Source organism: Lacerta agilis, chromosome 5 (genome assembly GCF_009819535.1).
Source record: "Lacerta agilis isolate rLacAgi1 chromosome 5, rLacAgi1.pri, whole genome shotgun sequence".
NCBI lineage: Eukaryota > Metazoa > Chordata > Lepidosauria > Squamata > Lacertidae > Lacerta > Lacerta agilis.
Window position 1 is genome coordinate 14,665,501 of NC_046316.1, and position 22,012 is coordinate 14,687,512.

Consider the following 22,012-nt stretch of genomic DNA (forward strand, 5'->3'; position numbering starts at 1 on the left):
GGGATTGGGGGAGACTTGCAGCTCTACTTTCATTAATTGTCGTTTTCCACCACCAGAACTGGAGGATTGACTGTCTAGAGGCAATTCACCTATGTGCAAACTTTCCCCCCAATATTTTTCAGTTCCAAAATTGTTTAGTTTAGTTTTTCATTTCATCCTCATTCAAAGCAAAGAAAAACATATTTAGATTTGGCTTTATTCTTCTCTGATTATTATCACTAAGCAGCCCATGAGCTAGCCTGTGCAGATATTCACAGTGTGTGACTGATGGCACAAGGGGATAAGAAATTGGGATCATGTTTGCAGGGTAGCCATGTGTTTGTGGTTCTGCCTGTGCAGTAGCCACTGCTTGTAGGCTCTGCATGTACGAGAACCACCACAAGGTAGCCGCAGAAAAACCACCTTCTGTTGAATATAAACTTGTGGGCATCTCTTTAGCCCAGACACCACTAATCTGATTTTGTTTAATTTCTCTGTTGCCTGCACAGGGGCTGGTGGGGATGGAAGGCAGGGAGTCCAGCAATAGGTGGCAGCAGAGCCAATGGCAGGCAGAGCCAACAAATGCCATTTCCACCTTCCTCCCTGATGAGTTCTACAAAAGCAACACTTGAGACTAAGGAGGATGAGGATGATGGCAAGTGCTGCCTCTTGGACCAGTTGTGAACAAGAAAGGCAGGCAGATGTGGGATGGCTGAGGGACCAGCCTCCACTGTATCTAGATTTGTAGGCCCAGTTTGCGTGTAATACTAAGAATAAACCTTGATTACAGCTCATGGTTCGTCACGAGTAAAGCACGCCATGAGCTTGAGTTCAGCAATAATCATGTCCCCCCCCCCCAAAAAAAAGGCTTAGCCCTGGATTGGCTAGGTGTTGTATGTATAACTGGTTGCAGTCACACATAAGTCATCATTGCCTGATGTATTTGATGTGTGTGTTTGGGCGGGGCAGGGGGGGAATACTATCCTGGGGCATAGTCTGAAGGCACTTGATGATGCAGTTTTGCTGAAGCTAAGTAGGTTTGGCTCTTGTCAATGCCTCTATGAGTGACTGCCTGGAAACCTCTTGTACCCTGCCTTCAATTCTGTTATGGAAGGAAGGTGGAATATAGATGTAAAATATCACTTGTGGAACTGATTGGTTCACACATGAAATTGCCTTCATACGAAAAGTTCCAATTCTCTGAGGCTGCATATTAATGTGGAACATGACCAACTGGGAATGCTACTGCTATCATGGAAGCTGTTACCAATGAAGGCTGAATTGCCTCGTCCCCAGGGCTGTCTGTGTGACCTCTATGTGAAATGTATTAAAGTTTTGTAAAGACAGTCCATATTCCTGAACTTCTTACAAACTAAGTACAGTACTTCTTCCACAGTTTCCCTCATTCTGCATATGTTATTTTGCAGTGTTTGTTATATTGAGTCGTGCATTCTAATTTTGCTAGATCTGGAGAAGAGCAAGGAACTGTGCTTAAAGGCCAATAAAGTCTCCCTGCCTCATGCTGATTTCTGAAAATCTGTTTCAGCCATCCTCCCTGTTGAGTGAGATTTAACAGACTTACCTATACCCAGAGACTTTCGCTGTACCTTCATAGCAATAAGGGCTAGAAACTTGTTTAAAATAATACATACATACATACATACACACATACATACATACTAGAAAGTGAGCTGAGATTCTCAAGAAATTCTATCTATACCTAAGGCCACATTTTGCACTTTTTCTCAACCCACTGAATTGGAGTGCATACACAAGTCCTTGCCTAACCATATTCAGTCATTCAAAGCTATTAGCAGTCACAAGAAGGAAATCTTAAGAAAGCTTCCACTATAATTCCAATCTGTGATCATCTTTGCATGGGCTTATCCATGTGTTGTATTTATTTACAGTATACACCTGGACCTGCCCAAATCTTAATAAAGATGGATTGCACAGCTGAGCTATGAGTGCCACTCTCTATTATTTCAACTTTATTGTTATAAAACTTTCTGCTTTATGTAATGTGGCCAAAGAAATAGAATGGTGAGCTTTTTTTTCTTTACAGGTAATTTAAACTGATTTAATTCCTGTTCTTTGCTCTCAAAGCAAACAAACACTTGGACCCAAATTGAGTGAATTCTCTTGGCATTGAGGCATATTTCATTTTTTGTGTGTGTCTTGCAGTTCATGAATGAAAAAGGAGTACAGACTCAGGCACAATCCACATGCGTTTGCACAACCTACACAGGCTGCAGTTTGGCCTTTGCAAACAGTCTGGGTGGATTGTGCCCTTAACGGGATATTTTTTTTAAATGACCTAAAGCAAAATCCAGAATACAAATTGCAGCCTGCCTGTAGACTTACCGGTATACTTCTCAAAGCTAAAACCCACCTTGGTTTTGGGTATTGTGATATGGGTATAAAAACAAACTGCTGTTCGTTTGCTCTTTGTGAGGAAAGTGGTGATATAAGTACTTTTGATAAGCAATCCAATTCCCCATACATTATATTCACAGTTCTTAGTTTCCTCTCTCTTTTGAAAAGCTAATTCTACAAAACATAATGACAAAGTAGTCACAGTCCAAGAAGTCACTCCGGAATTAAGTCTATTAGGTGTGAGTATGAATATATTTGTACTGCAGCCAGTAGACAAACATTAAAGCTGAGATAGTTTTTAGCTTAAAATAGTGGGTTATATAGTGGACACCTTTATCTGCTCAGTACTCGTTTGATTCACTGATATTACTCTAATGATAACAATATCACAGAATGTTTAATCTCAGCGTTGTTGGTTTTTTTTTTTTACAACTTTGCACAATTACAAAGCCTAAAATCAGCTTGTGTAGTGGAACCTGATGCCAATCTGTTGCCTCAGCCTGATTGTGTCCCCCTTCACTTCAGGAGATCATCTGCCCCAGCTCAGCCTAGATCAGCAGTTTGTGATTTAAACCGGAGAGAGTTGCTAAATTATTTAGAGCCTCAAATGCTGGATTGACCATATATTGCAGCGCAGATATGAAACGTCACCATTTCGTCTGATGGCTAGAAAGCTTGTTGGCCATTTTGTAGAAAAAACTCCTGGCGAACTTTCCTACAGGCCTTTTAAAAAATATTCTATTGAATACATTCATTATTCTTTGTTACTACAGTTATGCTTGTTTTGTTGTTACCTTTAGGGGCAGATTCCCAAAAGCTTGGAAATTAAAAGTTTTATTTCTATCACCTAACAAAGGAAGACAGAAATTAGGTGGCTGCAGCATAGCATGAGCAGTGCCTGAACTACAATGTTTACATCACAATTAGAGCTCACCTAATATCTGGATGTATTGCGATTGGGAGGCTGGATTCAGCTTTTGCAAGCACGAGAGGCCATTGGCAAGTTGTGATACGGAAATTAGTTTTGTCACCTCTCGGGCTGCAAGACCGGAACTACAGCTTACCGGTATCTTCTGCTAAACACAGGTCCTGGCATATATTATGATCTGATTCCTTGTCTCCCTCCCCTTCAAAATCAAAACAAAATAGGTTGGGATTAAAGGCCTCTGAATCTCGGTGATAAACTTGAAATTTACATGCTTGACCCCTTTGCACCGAGATGTGCTAATCATAGTCAACATGAAGCAATGAAGGAAAGCAGCATTTCTTCTACAGCTTTCTGGGTTAGTCTCTCATTTATTTGCTGCATTTTTGTTTTATGCTAAAGTCCGCTACTTTATTGCCACTATTAGCCATTTATGTGATATTGGACTTTCTATTTACCTGTGAGGAAGATGCTCTGTATGAACACCTGTAGTAACTATTGGAGCAATCCCATGCATATTTACTCAGAAGTAAGAGCCATTGTGTTCAGTGGGGATCCCTTCCAGGTAAGTGTGCACGGGACTGCGCCATATGGTAGTAAACTAATGGATAATTTCAGACTGAAGTTAATTTTACAAAAATAGGACGTTTCCACTTTTTTCCAAAATAAATATGCTTCAGTTTATTAAGAGCTGGTGTCAATGCTAAACAAAATACACATCTTCCAGGAAAGAAACATTCTAGTATGCTCTTCTTTGTTACTTCTTCTTTGAATTACTAAAATACAAGTTGGACCTTTTTAAAATACATAATTTTTCTCTCTAATTACATTTTTTCTTTGTTTTGTGACCATCATTCTCCTGAAAGACATGAAAAGGAGAGGAATTATATATATATATATATATATATATATATATATATATATATATATATATATATATAGAGCGCTGGAGTCTGGCCACATTTGTAGCTGTTTTGTTAGGGAGAATACTTGACAGTGAGTTAAAGAAAAAATATATTTTCTTTCTAATAAATAAAAATAATTTAGAACACTAGAGGCTATACATGACTGCTTTGATTATGTTGTTTTATAAATGAAATAGTTTCCAAAATACATGGAAGCAAATATTAAAGGCAGACAAACAAAGATCTGTCTACTTTGCTTTCTGGCAAACACTTGCCTTTCTTTAACTTTTTCCACCAGTGGTTCGGCATGAAAGAGGAACAAATGTCACATCACCATTCATGAAGTCTGTCAAGTTGTTGTTTAAAAAAATAATAGTTCTGGCCTTCTGTGAGTCAACATTCATCTTCAACTTCTCTGATTGGTGGTATCAAGCTGCTTGTAGACTTATACTGATTGATCTGATTGGCCATGTGTGTACTCATGGGCTTGATTTGAATGTTTCTGGGATAGGCATTATCCGGCTCATCTGTAAACCATTTCTTTTCTGCTAAAGAGCAAAATGGATAGAGAGACAGAACAAGGGAGGAGGAAAAGGAAAAGTTTAATTAGTGCCATGCCAAAAGCGGTTGAGAAAAGTGCACTGTGCGGACGGGGGGGGGGGGAAGGGGAGCAATCAATAGAAAGTGACTTTGAATAATGGCTAGCAGTGAAGTGCTGTAGATTTTATAAACCCAAGAACACTGATTACAAGAGAGGGTGGAAAGCTTGCAGGCTTGAAAGCAAAGGGTTAAAAAGAACTGACAGGTGACTGACTTTATTTGTGGAAGGTGACCAGAGCCTTTAACGTGGTGTCAGAAGTGTTGCCCTCTGTTTTAATGTGATTAGCTTTTAGAAAGGCACTACCTGGTTTAAAGTGGAACTGGAATGAATTTGCCGCGATACATTTCTCTCGAGGAGTCCCCATTGTGACTTTCTTTGTCAGATACTTTATGAGTGCTTGATTATCTGAACAGTGTTTAATATTTCACAGATGATTTTTAGTACCGTATTTACTCGAGACTAATGCACCACCAAATCTAATGCATGCCTCAATTTTCAGAACCTTGAAACAAACAAAAAAAGTATTTCCTGGTGAATGTGAATGTGCATCGAATCTAATGTACACCTCAATTTTTGAAATTTTCGCCAATAAAGGTGAGCATTGGATTCGAGTGAATATGGTATTAGACAACACACATGTTATTCAATGGCATTAGAAAAATATGTAGTGTTTATTGGGGAATTAACACATGGTGGCCATATCCGATAGCTGACATAGTACAATGGCGATGTGCAACAATATCATTATCTGACAGCATCTGGTAGAGAATGTATAATGGAATTTAATAGATAGATGACAATTCATGAGACATGTATTTCATGTCTGCCAAAGTCAAATTAAGAGACACCAACATGTCCAAATCACAAACATTTTGAATTTTGAGATCAAAAATTGGCATTCAAAATGTGGTTTATATTTCAAATGTGGAATGTCAAACTCAGAATCTGAATGGGCAAACTGGAAAATGCTAAATTTAAATTGAATCAGGGCTGGGGCTACTGTATTGCTACTGTATTTCCCTACGTTTATTGACAAGTAGTTGCTGCTGTCTGTTCCTACATGACCTCCTTGGTAGTTATCCCAGGCTTTGTTTACCCTGAATACAGTCATGAGTCGCTTGTTCAGCACTGACAAAACCCATCAGGATACCCCCCCCCCGCGCCCCTTGTCAAATAACATTCTCTAAATAAGTACAAGTTTCTAAAATCACTATCAGGTTTGAGGGAGATTCTGCTCATACAGTGGTGCGCACAGAGGGCTCATTCCATGCAATATGGAATCCCGCTTTTTCAACAGTCTCTTTTGTATAATATTAGTGGGACAGTTACTGTGTAACTTCATATTTTACTAAATGCCGGTGTGCAGCTTGGAACTTAGCTACCCACTTTGTGAATGTTCTGTTGAAATTATTGGCTCAAAAAAAAGTAGTAAAGCACATTTTAGGGTGCAATCTTACGATCCCTGGGAGCTACAGGGGCCATACGATAGATCAGAACTACCCCTCCTACTCTGGAGAGCTCTGACGTTGAAAAAGGAGATTAGCAGAGGACAGCCTTTCCCTCCACTGCTGCTGGCTCTTCTGGGACACTCTCCCAGCTGATGTTGTAGGTTCAATGTTGGGAGGCCCCCAAAGGTGATTTTCTGGAGGCAATCTGGGAAGCAGCTTGGATCTGAAGATTCCCAAATGTTTCCTGTCCCTTAACATGCCCCCAAACCAGGAAGAAATCGAGAAATGCTTCTGAGACTGTCTCATCTCTGCCCCCTTTGCCTCCCATTGTTCCCAGTGGGAGGGAAAGAGAGGAAGTTAAGGAAGACTTTATTAGAAGGCTGGAGACGGGAGGAATTAAAAACAAACAAACAAACAAACACAGCCGTCATTTTTTGAGTCCAGCTTAAGTCCAGCAGAGTGTGTTGGTTTAGCTGCCATTTGTCATTCATCCACACCCCTAAAGACTGGACTGTTCAAATGCATATTTTGTGAGAAAATATTTTTTTCATTATGGGGCAGTGGGGGAGGCAGATTACTGTGGGGAAAAGAATGGCACGGGTTTGTGAGATAACATAGGCACAAGTGGCAAAGGCCAAAAATAGACTGCTTTCTCAGTTCCTGGAATTGGGGAAATGGGCAGTTAAGGTAGGAGCAGCTATTTGAAGGCATGGCTGAGAAGCTGTGGGAGTGGGGAAGGGAGCCCTACTTCAGTGAGGAGGTGACGGCCTCTATCCCCTCCAGTATGGGGATCGTTGCTGCAGTGGTCCTTGCCAATGCACCCAACCCCAAAACAAAATTTAACCCATACGGGAGTATCCACACTGTTCCCATTTAGAGGAACTCCTGTTGGGTTCCTTTGGAAGCTTTACACAAAGAATTGTGCATGAATTAATTGCCGTGATGGTAGTCAGACCAGTTTAATGATTTATGTATATGAGGCCCACAGAAGTCACTCCTGAACACCGCTGCAGATACATATTGGTATTACTTTGGAACTGAGCATAGTTTCTAGAGAATGTGTGTGTTATTTGTTAGGTGTCCAGCTTAAATTTATGTGCTAGGAAATTAGCTGACACACTGAGGTTTCATTCACCTACTGGCTCTGGCTTGTTATGTATAACTTTATGTTGCTTGTAGAATTTTTTTACTTAATAGATTAAAAACTGAAAATATCCTGTTATTTAAAGAAAGGCACATTTTGCCTTTTCTGTCATATATGTGTTCAAGAGTAGGGTATGCTTCCTTCCTTCTTCCTTTAAAAAAAGAAGCATGTATGATTCTGAACCAGGTTCTTCACTCTCTAATTAAGTTTGCTCTGATGTGAACAGATTGGCTGATAGGAATTCATAATGTTAAATCCTGCACAGTGAAGCTAACTGATTGAGTGCCTTAAATTATTCTTCCTGACAAAATGATAAAGTTACAGTCTGTTCTCAGATGATCTACAGCTTGCCAGACTCCTACAGCTTCTTTCTATATTCATTTATCTTTTTTGTCAAGCTGGGTTTTATACACACACATATAGCCATAGATCTTTTAAAGTCATCAGAATATCTGAATTGTTAATGAGGCTCTAAGGGAAGGGTTTCTGACTTCAGAAAGGTTGTAGGGGGTGGAATTCTGGGAAATGCGTACACATCAAAATAATTTCAGCTCCATTTAAAAACCATTTAGTTCAAGTGTGACACATGAACCATTATGCATTTGTGGAAACCAATTTTGTATGATCTACGATTAAACTAACCTTTCAGAGAGGTGTTAAAATGCACTGGTTCTCAAGTTTTAAAAGCCTTGCAAGATCACATAAACAATTTCAAACTAACAGTTTTTCAAATACTTGGTATTTAAAATGATATTGAGAGAAGTTAAATGTGTGTACTTTTTATCTCCCTCGTTTGTCATCTGCTGCTTTACAAACTTTGCAGAAGGGAGAAAAGCTGGGGCAATTGGTCTGGTCATCTGAGTCTGCTCCCACTCCCTCCCCACAAAGGGGCAATCAGTTCCTGGAATTTGAAACTTGTATGAAGCATCTATTTGGGCCTGTGTTTCCTTCTGTTGTACAGTATTTGATCACACTCATGTACTGGTGCAGCATGAGCTGCCCGGAAATAGAGGAGTGGTTGCTCCCATGGCCTAAATATGACATCTATGCATAATTTTCCTGAGACATTTCAATGGTTGTGTCAAACTCCTGTTTGTTTCCTCTGCAGTTCCTCAAATATTCTTCCAGAGCCTGATCTCACATTTTGGTTGAACACTACTACATTTCCAAGGGTTCTGCAAGAAGAAGGGCACAGACTACTGGTTGTTCAACGATAATCAAGCTCAGGTAGGCAAGCTTAGATTATTTTGGAAGGCTCTGCATGCTAGACTTGTGCTGTGAAATTGCCCATTAGTTTGGGGTTCAAATGTGGTTCATGCAAAACCTACATGCAACTTTCTTTTCAGGCTTCTGTTATTGGTTGGAGTAAATTACACTTTATTCCCACAGCAATCAAAGGGACTTGAGTTAGTTGTGATCATGACTAATTTGCCTCACTGATTTCAATGGGGTTAAAACTTGATGAACTTACAGTGCAGTCCTATACATGTCTACTCAGAAATAAGCCCCACTGAGTTCAGCAGAGCTCTCTCCCAAGTAAATTGGTATAGGATTGCAGTCTTAGTCTGGGTACAACCCAAAGCAAAACACAGTCCAAATATGTCCCCCCACTTCAGTCCTTGATGTCACTGGATGAGATTTAAGTGGAACTTTACTGTGCTTAACTGTGATTAGATTGTACTCTTGGGGTGGTATTCAACCTTTACTCTAAAGTAGACCTATTGGAATTAATGACTTAATAGAGTAGATCAACCAGTATTGATAAACATGACCTAAGTAAAACTACGTTAACCCCCCCCTAAAAAAAAGAAAGAATGTATAGCTAGATGAAGGGGTCATGTGTGTACAGAATGCCACTGGACGCACAAACTTTCATGTGGGAGAGAGAAATATATAATCTGCTGCAAATACCTTGCAAGTAACAAGCTTCATAGCAGAATATTTACAATGATAATAACAATGTGTGTGTGTTTGTGGTGGGGTGAATTACCTTGCATGCATTTTTTTCCCACTCCCTCTAAATGGCATATTAAGAGTTCTGCCACCTCCGTGCTTGTTTGTTTGGCAGGGAGTATTTTATATGCAGTAGGTGCCAATCAGCTTGCTGGGGAGAGTGCTCTCATTATATCTGAACTGCTTTCACAATTCCTGACTTGGTTTTCCCTGCAAACATGTTTCATGGCATGAACGATGAGGGGCTGAAATAAATGAAGATGCCCAGCTAAGGTTTTCATCTACATTGCTTCGTAGCTGTAGGTTGTTTCTCCTCCTGCACTCCAATCTCACTTGTAAGGTTTTATGTTCTTGAGTTTTCTGTAGGCCAGATGAGGCGAGCATGCAAGCCGCATTGCTTAATTATATGTTGAATGTCTTTAATTCATGCATAAGGCAGGGTATGTAGTTTTAAAGAATTGTGTGGGTGAGGAGAGCTGAAACCTTCCCCTTTACCCAGCTTCCATATAGGAAGTGATCCTGGTTGAGAAAAAATGAATGCTTTGCTGGTCCCACACTGAAGAAAGGGATGAGGGTTTCAAAACCCCTTTCCTGGTCACTCATTTGGATGTTCAGATCACATCTTCAACTGTCCTGCTTTACACAGTACAGTCGTACCTCGTGTTATGAACGCTTTGTGTTGCGTTCGTCATGGGTTATGAATGCGCTGAACCTGGAAGTACCGGAATGGGTTACTTCTGGGTTCGGCGGTTCGCGCATGTGCAGATGTGTCAAATGGCATCACGTGCATGTGCAGAAGCACCAAATGGCGTTACACACATGCACAGACGCGGCGCTTCAGGATGCGGACCATTCATGTTACGAACGGGGCTCCGGAATGGATCCCGTTCGTAACCAGAGGTACCACTGTAATAGGCCAGGACCATGTTTAAACAGACATGATTGCCACCATCACCGCTAGTCTAGCCCTGAGCTTAGGGAAGAGCCATCATGTTGTAACTGGCCGTATATGCAAAGGTGCCTCAATCAGCTCAGGATCCACACCCACCACTTTTGGTAGTGGGTGGTGTAATGGTTCTCAAACTTACACTTTCAGAATAAAATTTTACTTGTGCCTCACTGATTTTTTATTGTTAATAAATGTGTTGGAAAACACAACTAGGCTTGTCCTCAGCATCACTTGATGCTCTTGCTCTCATTTTGAAAATATATATATATCCATAATATGCAAATAATATAGATAGATAGGTACTATACTATGCTGAACTGTTTAAATGTTCCTTTGATTGTCCTTGAATCTTCCCACCACGTTTGCCATCCTCTCCTATCACACAAGTGTGGCACGCCACACCCTTTGAGAACCACTGGTGTACTGGGACTGTGCCTTTCACCTGACCTCTGTCAGAGGTACTGCAGAATACCAGGATGCAGAGGGGCATGGCAGCAGTAATGCTGGGGCAGTGTAAATGCGCTGGCATGAGCACCGCATTGGCTCCACTGGCGGGTTTGCATCACAGCTGCCATGCAGTCGCCACCCACCCACCCATCCTTGTCTGCTGCAGCTACTCGGCTGGCCAGAGGTCAGGTGAACAGTGCAGCTCAATAATGTTGTTCCCTGCTTACCAACTTTTTGCCTTCACAAGTTTTCCAAACACAGCTTACAAATGGACACTTTCTTATTACCACCTTGCATTTTAACATCAGTTCTAGTCTTCCTGCAATCGTGGTGCTGGAGCCAGAGCTATACCTCCCACTTACATGAGAGAGGTATCAGACTTAGCTAACGCCAAGGTTTGCCGATACCCCCAAAAACTTTACAGAAAAACCTAAGAGGTTGAACCCATCCCTGTCAAACAGCCCCATGATAACTCAGTGGCATGAAATGTTGAATGAATGGAATGAGAGAGAGAGAAAAAAACAGAACTGGATGGAAGGGAGTCTGGGATAGAATGTGTGGACCTAGATATAAAAAGGATAGAAAGAATCATCTCATTGTCCGGATAGATCAATTTCTGGTTCACAATGAAAAGCCATTTTAAAATGTCCTGGGGGATGGAAGTGAGAGCTGCTCATGAAATCAATAGGGAAAGCAGAAATTTTAATCTTGCTGAAACAAAGCACAAGTGTGTTCCTCCCCACCAAAACAGGCTGTGGAGGTCTATGCACACTCAGTGGGCACAAAATGCTCACTTAACTGTTGTGGTGCAGAGGGAGACCAGGGAGCCGGGTTAATGGCTAGACCCTCTGAACAGCAGCACTCCATACAGCTTGTCGCAGGGCCCACTTGTTTACATATTTGTTGAAATAGCAACTTGCACAAAGTGTGAAAGGACTTCACATGTTTGCAACGTATTAAAGTCAATTCATGGCCTAAATCCTCTAAATTCAGAGAGGGATAACATAAGCATGTAACAGCTCAATAGGATCCCTGCTTTTGTATCTTAAAACCAAGTATGTGTCTAGCTAGCCCTTACAGTTTTAGTTTGGAGATGTTTGGTTCCAGCCCCTTAGCATTTTGTGCCATTGGGGTTTCAAAATAAAAGCAGTTGGGCGACCATCATTCATGTAAAGAAAAATTGTAGGAATAGATGTTCATGTTACTAAAATATGCAAAACAGCTGTGCTCCTCAAGCTCATGAAGAGTTCTGCCTTCAGTGGGGAACAAGTTGCCCTTTTCTGATCTCAACATAAATGCCCAATCAATCCAGCAAGGGAGATCCATGTGCATAAGCAGCCACATGACACTGACCTGGATGTGCACCTGCAACCAGAGGCAGAGCTAGCTGCTCCGGCACCCAGAGTTGCACACATGCTGTGCACCCTGGGGTGGGGCTAGCCGCCCGCGGGGGCAGGGGAGTGTCTCGGGGGGCACCGCCTGCGGCGAGCATTCGCGGGATGTTTCTGCGTCCCAGGGGGTGGGGCGGCAATGTCACCCCCCTCAGGGATGACACCCAGGGCGGACCGCACCCCCTTCCTCTGCCAGTGCCTGCAACCACACTGCACTGACCATCTGGGCCTCTGTGAGCATTGCTGGATGCAACTTTCATCGGGGATGGTCTCCATCTTTCAGCACATCTCCATCCCTGCTCTTGGCCACCACTTGCCCTTGCCTACTTGCATGAATAAAGCCCAGTTGTTGTTTTTTTTTGTAATGTGTCTAGTATTAGACGTTAGGCACATTCACATAACATTTTCAGCATGAAAGAAGGCTTGAGGACTTCCAAAATGTTCCCCAAATGTTCTTGCATGCTTACTGTTCCTTTTAAAGTATTTGTCTTTTTCCACTGGTTTGGAGCAGCTTCATAGAGTCAGCTGGCTACTGATGCAGTGCCACTGATTTAAAAAAATCTTTCTCTCCTTGCCACCACCAAAACAAGCAAGTCAACATCAGTGAGGGCAAACAAAAGTTAGCTCAGAGTGAAGGCAATGCTTCCCAGCTTGCTTGCTGGTGATGGGAGGTTTTAATGGTAGTCGCAGCCGCTAATCAAGGCTGTGAAGATGCTTCCAGTTGCCACCCTCCCTGGAGAGGGGAGCCAATATGTGAAGTGGTTTTTGTCCCCTTTGAGCCCCCAAAATAGCTATGGAGAACACCAGGGTCTGTGCTAAACTGGTTCTGGTTAACATCATGGGGAAGAATGTGACCTGGGGTTCAATAAACGCCCCTTCTCAGCTACAAATCCCATCTCTGTATTACTGCATATTCTTAATACCCTTTGTAATGTGTGCACTGTAACCTCGAAATTTGCTAAGCCAGGGCACCTGGAATTATAGTCCAAATTAATTGAAGGGATGCCTGTAGGATGTAGTACCATTTCAAATGGGAGATGGCAGGGACAGGAGGGAATAACAAGCACATTATTTGGTGTGTGTTTCTCATATAATTTTCACATCTGTTTTATGTTACAACGCCTTACGTGCTTCAACACTTTATAAACACCTGGGCCTTTATTCAAAGACAATGTTTTCCAAATGAGTAAACAAACCAATAAACAACCCCATGCACACTATCTCTACTAAGTGAATCTACTTGTATATTGAAAGCAGTGTAAAAATGGGTGGTGATGTAGGGCACAATTCATCAAGCCAAGTGGGGTAATACTATTCCAGTGAATGTATGGTGTTCCTGTGCTGGATCTTGTTAAAAGAATGGAAAGGCCCTACAGCAACAGTATTTGCCGAATTGAGCCCCTTAGAGGCCCACTTTAAGCAAGGCATTCATTGATAATTTTTCATCAAGCAGAACATTTTCTGTTCTTTTTTTCTTTTCTTTCTTTCTCCGATACAAACACATAATCTACAATGGACTCCATTTTAGATATACAGTTATGCATTTCCTCAGACACATTCTTTGCTGCGTCAAATTCATGTGACAACTGCTTTCATATTGACATCCCTTCCATAGTTGGAGGAACCAGGTTGTAGCATTAACAGAAAAGCAGGTCTGATGGCAAAGCAGCATATGGAATCCCCACCCGCAATCCCCAGAGTGAGTCCAAATAAATTAGTAACATAATATCAAGTCAATATTCACCACTAGAAATGGGGAGAGGGGGAAGGATGGTGGTGTATGTATACTGGGTGACAGAAGTGGGGAGATAGAGTGACAAGACAAGATGGCACCACAGGAAAAACAAAACAAAACAAAAAAACAGTTTCACCAAGTGAGCACCTAGTTGTTCAGTTTTGGGAGGGAGACACACACACGTGCAGTTGGAAATGAAATGCAAGCAGGTGATAGGGTAGAAAAAACAAATCGCAAATGAGAGTTGAGCAACAGCAGCAGCAACAGCCAGTTTACTTTGGGTTTAGAAACAAAGCCAAATAAATAAATAAAATTAAAATAGACATTACAACAAATCTGGGAAAAAAACTTAAAAAAAAAACCTGAATCAAGTTTGGTAACGTGGTTTTTAATGTGTCACAAGTTTCCACAAGGACAAAGTTATAGAAGGAAACCCCACAGCAGTTTTCTAGCTCATGCAGAACCATCAATTGTCATACCTTGGCCCATTCTATTCATCCTTGTCGCACTTTAGAAAGAGAAGTAAGCTATGTAAGTTTTACAACGCCTTTAAACTGTGTCACGCGTCCCATTGAGCACTTTAACTGGCACATCCTCGGTATGTGTTAGAGAATGCCTGGTGGCAAAGATCAGGACCTTCTTTTGCAAAACTGTGCAAATTTATCTTCAGGGTCCAGCACAATGAGTTGGCAGTACTGCTTTGGTCTTACGGGGCAGAGGGTGAGTGGTTGATGGGGGCAGGGACAATCATAGTCTGAAACGTTTTCCAGTAATGCCAACTTGCAGTCACCCTTCAGTATGTAAGACTGGGTACTCCCAATCAGGATTACAAGTAAGGCGGAAAGGCTTTAGGCATTGCACCAAACCAGAGGTTGTCAGTAAAAGTGCTTGGCTTCATTGTCAATTCACACAGCAAGCTTCTATAATCATCATGCTTTCCGGAGGAGGAGAGGGGAGGGGAAATATCTATATAGCAACTCCCCACATCCCCAATATACTTTCTAAAACATAAAGCACATGCCAGGCAACCAGCTAGCTAATATTTCTATAAAGGGAAGGGATAGGACAGAGGAAGTAGGGAGCAAGGAGGTGCAGTTGCAAGGAACTAGTCTTCTGCAATGGATAAATAAGGTGGTGCAGGGCTCCAAGGTGCAAGCCTGATAGTTTAGAAACATGTTCTGTGAACATTCGATCCTGACTTCATTCCTGTGAACCACTTTTAATTCTCTGCAATGTTGTTAGCTTGGCCAGTGTCTTGCTGAACTACATTATTTAAGTACGTTTTTCCCTGAAACTAATGACTAGGTCTTACTGACAAGCAAATGGGTTAGGCACTAGATATGAGCTACTGATAAGCACAGAGGGTTGCAAGATGTCATTTCAGAGAGCTTCACCAAAAATGTTCACTGAGTACAAAAGCAGACTTAGTATATTGGGGCAACTCTGTGCAGGATTGTTTCTCCACATACAGCCTGCCAATTTATGGGCAGTGGCATAAGCGAGAACACGCCGCAAATCCCTCACATAGCCCTGCCTGCATTACAGCTGGTAAGTGAGAAGAAATCCTTGAAGCCTCAGCAGGGCTCAGAAAGTATGGGGATGATACCACCATGGAGCCTTCACTGAATGAGCAAAGAATTTTCTTGCTGCTGGAAGGCCATGTTAACAGGGCTATTCCCAGTTATAAGCATGTCTGCTGCTCTAGGAGTAGGTTGTTGTTGTTGTTGTTTTTATAAAAAAGCATATATTTTTGAGGGAGTGCAAGAGAGAGAGACAGAGAGAAGCACATTGCTAGTTTTAATCCAGAAGCAATTGTTCCTCACTACTTTGGGAAACTCTGGCTTACTAGTTCTAAGGCAGTGGAATCTTGCAACCCCGATTGAAGGAGTTAGCAATAGGCACTAATGCAAGGCAATCTGTTCTGTGCATTCTTTAAGTCCTTTCAAGGATTTAAAGGGTATGTTGCCATTAAGTTCAGCAGGTGCTATGCAACAGCTATATTATTATTTACCTTGGCTAAACCCACCAACTAAAGCATGACCCCCAGATTTTCCTGTTCATGTGTATGCAAGTTCTTTCTGGAGGTTTTAATAGCACACAATTAAGCTATCAGAATGAGAAGGGAGTATGCTGATAATAACAGTTTATTGATACGTAACTTGCTCTTTTCTGAATAATATGAGCATGAGCCTTTTCCAAAGCGGGGAGGATTTATACCCCATTTATTCTGTACATAAGGTGACTAATTCACCTTTTAATAGATAAAAAATTCTGAGGAAGATTCTAATAAGATGTATTCAATATTTATGATACACATGGCTTTTCTTCCCAAATGTCAAAAGTAAGAGAAAATAGAGTTATTTATGTGGCAGCATAGACAAAAATTAATATGCAATTAGAACATTGTTTTAAAAAGTGGGGGAGGTTAAATAATTAGAACTGAAGAACTATAGGCCTAGTTAATTTTTTTTTAGTATTTTTTGTATTAATGTGAAAAAGGCACTCTATATATTTTTAAAAAGTCCTATGTGCAAGAAACACCCTGATATTGCTTTGGTATAAAAGCAGGTGCATCAAAACTCTATAAAACAGTGTGAGGCTGTTTCAGCACAAAAAGACTGACCCACCCCCACCCCTACAGCACATTTATTTGATGCTTAGAAAAGTAACCACTTTGGGGTTGAATTTCATGTGTGTGAATTATTTTACGCAAGCGCCCCTTATACCACACCAGCCTTGCATTAGATAACTTTCTGTAGCTGACACCACAAAGTCAGCAGTCACACTACATGTGGTTTAATCTCTGTTAGAACAGTTATGGTGGGGGAGTTCTTCACATCTGCTCTTAACTTTTCCCCCCACCTGCTCTGCGTCATAAATAATGTTTGGTCTGCCTGTTTCGTTGCTGTTCTGCTTAAGGGTTTTATGGTATTGAAATAAAAAATGACAACCACATGCACACTGTTATACATATGCAAAATATGTGTATAAAAATGGGAACTCCACAGGGAAGGGCTGGGGAGAAGCGGGAAAGCTACTATTGGACACACCAACTGGGAGGGTATGGGTGGTGGATACAGCTTCACACACGGTGGGAGTGGGTACACGTATCAAAGTCTATCTTCCTGCACGTACTTCTGCTTTTCCCGGGAGTCCCTGGTCTTAGTTCGATTCTGTCGGTTTGCGGTTGCTGGGATAGAATGAACCGATGAGCTTTTCTTGCTAGACGTATAGGAGGAATGGGAAGAATGGGAGAGACTAGCCCGGGACTGGCCAGCATTGTGGTCGTACTGCATCAAACAGAAGATCCAGTCTGTCGGCACAAGCTCAAACTCATAAGGTGGGTTGGCTATAACAAAACTGAAAAAGAAAAGAACAGCGGTCTTACTTCCTTTCCATCAGGTTTCCATTCTCTACACAAATAATATCATCAGCTTGATATTTTCACGCTGAAAGGACTGGAGAGAGCTTCTATTGTACAGTCATGGCATAGGTATCTGATAAAGGTTGCAGTAGTGTTGTGGGGAGCTGCTTTTTCATGCATCCATCCCACAGCACTACAGTAAAGGTTCCCAACAACATGTGTGAGGGCCTTGACTTTGAAATGTACTGCTGGTGGAATCCATGGAAGAAACAAGCGTTTTCAGGGTAGTGTTGGTGGTGGTTCAGCAAATCTCTGGGTTATATTTGTCAGTTGGAATTTGAAGCAAGTTTGGAGAAGCCTCCCCAAGGCAAAACATCTTAAGGAACTTCAAGAGATGCCCCAAGATTTTCAATGAGCCTGTTGTAATTTCTCTGCAGGCTTCCGCACATCTCTCACCACCAAAATAATGCAACATCCTCCCATCTTAATGCATTCAGCGAAAAGATATTTGCATCAGCACAAGAGACAGAAAACAGCTGAGGCCATTTTCAGTTCAAAGGGTGAGTAGCACTGAGGTGGCTTAAACATCTGGGGTAAGCGGTTTGGGAAAAGGTGTCTTACTATCCCTGCAGCCGAATCTGTAGGAGATTGTTATAAAGTAAGAAAAGTGGGCTGAACAAGTCATTTTATTTTGGAAGCAGTTACCTGTAATACACTAATGTTTGTGACAGCCCCCCTTGCTGGAATATGCTCTGCCACAGTGGGCAGGTTGGTGGCTCTCTTGATCAATGAGGAAGATACGACTTCAGCTCAGATATTTTTTGTTGCTTACCTCTGAACCCTATCTGCTGTAAGTCATACCTTCAGTCTTCCCTTCTCCTTATTTTCTTTGCCCACTTCTCTTCCTTGACCCTCTTTCCATACTGTGAGTTTTAACCTATTGCTATATCTCATTTGCTAACCTGAGAATTGCAGGGGCTTTAAATCCTGTGCCTACTTTGGAGGCAAAACAATTGTTAAGAGGGAAACAGAATGGGGAAATCTTGTATGTGTTTGCTCACCAGTGGTATTTGTTCATTTACTTTTATCTATTTAAACTACCCTTATCTCGTGTTTCTACGCAACAAACATACAACATTCAAATGTTGAGAATATCAGATATAGCCATGTCAGGAATTTAGCAGTAATAATGTTGTTGGGGTTTTTTTGTTTTTAGTTATTCTCCCCTTTCAAAAGCCCAAAGAAACAAAATAAGTTTTACCTGCTGCTGGAAAAGGAGAAGCACATGAGCTTCGGGGGGGGGGGGGATTCTAGAGATAGGGCATCACCACAGAAAATGCCTGCCCCTGGTCCCTACTTGCCTCACCTCTGACAACGGGGGCATCCAAAGCTGGGCTTTTGATGACACTCTCGGCACACAAGACAGGTTCAAATAAGAGAAGGTACCACTTCAGGTATCTCAGTCACCTTTGCAATTTTGAACTTAATTGCTTGGGGTTATTTGGAGTGAGGAAGGGAATATATTTCCTACATCTTCTAAAAAAACACATGGCTTATTAACAGCAGTGAAGTATCCTGGTACATTGTGATCAACTGGTGACAGTTTTAAAGTTATTTATCTGTAGTTCAAAATCAGCTTGTTCTACTATGTACATTAGGATAAACTGGAGCTGCTAAAATAATACCCTTTAGGATTTCAAGTTATACAGTGTACTTCCTCAGGTTTGATGTGGGGGGGGGGGGGGAGAAAGTGTATGAACCCAAGAATGGTTTAATCTTTGCCCATTTTTTCCCCACTCTTAAGACTACTGAAGGAGTACTTTTTATGCAGGGCTATCCTATGCACTAGGGTCTCCTGATAAACATGGAAGTTCACTATATTCAGGAAATGATCAGTGGTAGTGAACTCGCATAGCGAAAAACCATGGGATGCTTCATACTAAAAAAACGGGCTTAAACTCAGTGAAGCTTACTACTTCCAAAGAAGCATGCAGTAGCATATGCACAAATACTTCTACCACCTTATCTGAAAACAAAGCCCAGAGATATAAGGCAAAGCTCTATTCCAGAGCAAGGCCGTTGTGTTCAAAACATTTTCCTTCAACATCCAACCTCCCAATCCCATAGATTTTATGGGGAAATGTGAATGCTTGCACCTGCCTTACTAACATTAACGGATACTTGGTGCTGTGGTGAAGTTTACAGGGACAGTGAAAAACAGCAGTAACGATAATGGCTGGCCAAGAGGCTTAAGTTTTGCACATACCGCTTAGTGCTTGGGCTAGGCGTGCTTTGGTTGAAATCTCTCAATCGGTATATTCCAAAGCAAAGCATATTGTATGTTTTCAAAGCTTTACAAAACAAATCTCCATAACAACCACCGTCCTAGGAGACAAAAAGAAGAAAAAAGGAATTAAGAGGTTGTTCTCCACTTCCTTCCCACCCCCCACCCTTCAGCCTCCATTGCAACAGTGATAATGAAAGGATGTATAGAGGGGGATATTTTTTAAGTCCGTAGTTCTATGCCAAGGGGACAAGGTGTGAGGCAATCTGTTGTTTACTTGTCACGAGTGAGAAACAATTAGCCAAGGAGCTGTCTAATTTAAATATTTAGTCTTGAAACCTGCTAATAAATGTGTGCAAGGGAATGTATCCGATCCCAGTGACTGTATTGCCCCCCCCCCAAAAAAAACCTCACAAAAACCCCAACTTGAACTGGGAACAGTGACTGACTCTTATTTTAATTGATCATGTAAGCTTGGGGCCCAGAGAACAGCTATTCCACAAATTAAGAGCAATGTGGTCTGAACTACTGGATGATTAAGAAGGTGTGACTTTTCCTAACTTGCTCCGGTCTTGCAAATTACTGTGTCATATGGCTCAGTTTATTTAACTATGTTGTCAATTTTCACCAAGATAGTTTGGATTTCACTGGGGAGATTAACACTTAGTAGGTAAGAATCCCCCCTTTCTTTAGCCCTGGAAAAAAGGGGGAAATAGAGAAGGGGGGATGTGTTTGTCTGTAACTGACGTTGCCACCTATCAAAATTGTCTTTTGTCTCCAAGCCAAGCATTTGTTTTGATTAGGGGACTCAACTGGCATTCAGTATGGCAGATACAGAAACTGGTTCTTATATATGATGAATCAAACTTCCAGCTTCAGTACCATTTGTATAAGTAACAGCAATATGTGACCCCCCCACATACTGAGAGAACTGGTATTTCACAAGGATCCAATTTGTGCAAAGGGGCAGCAGGGTTGCAGATGTGCTTCCCACCTCACATAGGATGTAACCTTTGTTTAAGTACATAGGCATTTGTGAATACCCATTTGCGGGATTATCCCTTCTACAAATTAGGTGTCATTGCCTCAAGCTCAGAGTAGGAGTCAGCCAAGTCCAGAGCTGCTATGCTACCAACTGGGGAATTGGATCAGGCTCTTGATGCTGGGGTTTCAGACCCAACAGTGCTTGACTTGTCGGAGCAATCAAGCACTTCCCATGCTACCCCATCTGTCCAACTGGTGGTGGAAGAGACCTAGTCGGCCTAAGTTCACCTCTGGCCTTTGTTGAACCAAGTATGGAGTGACTTGTGGTGCTGCAGCCACTGGCCTGCCTTGTCCCTGAGGGTACCTGATTAAGATGGGTCAGGACAATAAGGGGAGGGAGAATCAAGTGTGTGCACATATGGGTTAGACATACTTAATCTGTTTGATGTTATTCTATATGTACACTTGATGGCTGGCAGTTCAATGTGTGAACTGATGGAGAAGCCCTGTGTCTAAGTGCTTGTTTATATTTACAGCCTGCCTGGGTAAAGAAATCTTGAAGAAGATGGAGATGCCTAATTCTCCCAGAGGTCAGGTTGAACCACTTCAGATGCAGATGGGGAGCTCATATGGAAGAATAGATACAGCCATGTATATCTGCACATAAAGAATGGACAGGTCAGTGAGTCCTTTTCCCTCAACATTTGTTTTCAGTCACATTGAGCCACTGGCATGGTTACAGCCCAGTTCAGGTTTATCACTGCCAACCCCAGTTCTAGTTTAAATTTATCTGACCACAGGGAGGGCTAGTCTGGTTAGAGGGATGACTCCTCTTCCCCTTGGAGAGAAGGCCAAAGGATGAAGAGGAACCTGCCTGATGCCTCCAGTAGGAGGCATCTATTCTAGGAAGAAAATAATAGCTCAGTCAGTAGAGGATAAGACTCTTAATCTGAGGGTTGTAGATTTGAGCCCCACATTGGGCAAAAGATTCCAGCATTGCAGGGGGTTGGAATACATGACCATCATGGTCCCTTCCAACTCTACTATTCTATAAAAATCTCCCACCTGGATATGGCAAATTGTAACAGCAGCAAACGAAAAATAGGAATTTACCCAAGCCAGAGCAGATGGGAAGAAGCCCCACAGAACCATGTTTTAATAAGGTGACTACAAGGAAGGTAAAAAAGGGCTGGGGTGTGGGTGTGCCTACCTTGTGGAGGACATTGTCTAATGATGGTTCCACAACTAAAAAGGCCCCTGGGCTACTCACTCCACTATGTCTTGGGTTGCACTCAGAAGCCAGCAGCCAAGGTACATAAGTAAAGAGCTTTTCTTTGCTGCCGTTAATAGTTGGAAGGGGTGGTGTTAGGTATTTTGCCCAGGTTCCAGCTAATTTGGACAACATTTCCTGCGATGCAGAATAGGGCTGAGTGGTGTTGAGTTTTTAGCATTGCGGTGTATCACTAGTAGGCCTGGGAAATATATCATACCACGATGTCTGTATCTCTCAGTGGTATATCACTGGTG

General features: G+C 41.9%; 1 protein-coding gene across 9 annotated transcripts in view; it reads right to left on the bottom strand.

The window, feature by feature from the left end:
* Positions 1 to 4,345: 4,345 nt before the first annotated feature.
* The window catches only part of LOC117046593 (calcium-activated potassium channel subunit alpha-1), a 588,284-nt gene continuing 570,617 nt past the window's right edge, over positions 4,346 to 22,012 (bottom strand). For 4 of the 9 annotated variants that reach the window (XM_033148690.1, XM_033148692.1, XM_033148696.1 and 1 more), the window contains 3 exons: positions 16,989 to 17,213; positions 14,333 to 14,361; positions 4,346 to 4,730 (listed from right to left, as the gene is read on the bottom strand). In XM_033148690.1, the coding sequence (XP_033004581.1) occupies positions 4,579 to 4,730; positions 14,333 to 14,361; positions 16,989 to 17,213 (406 nt within the window). In that variant the 3' untranslated portion in view covers positions 4,346 to 4,578. Of the gene's footprint in view, positions 4,734 to 8,836; positions 8,845 to 9,960; positions 9,968 to 10,680; positions 10,696 to 10,874; positions 10,888 to 14,332; positions 14,362 to 16,012; positions 16,016 to 16,988; positions 17,214 to 22,012 lie in introns of all 9 variants that reach the window. The other 5 variants (XM_033148697.1, XM_033148689.1, XM_033148691.1 and 2 more) reach the window with 3 other exon arrangements.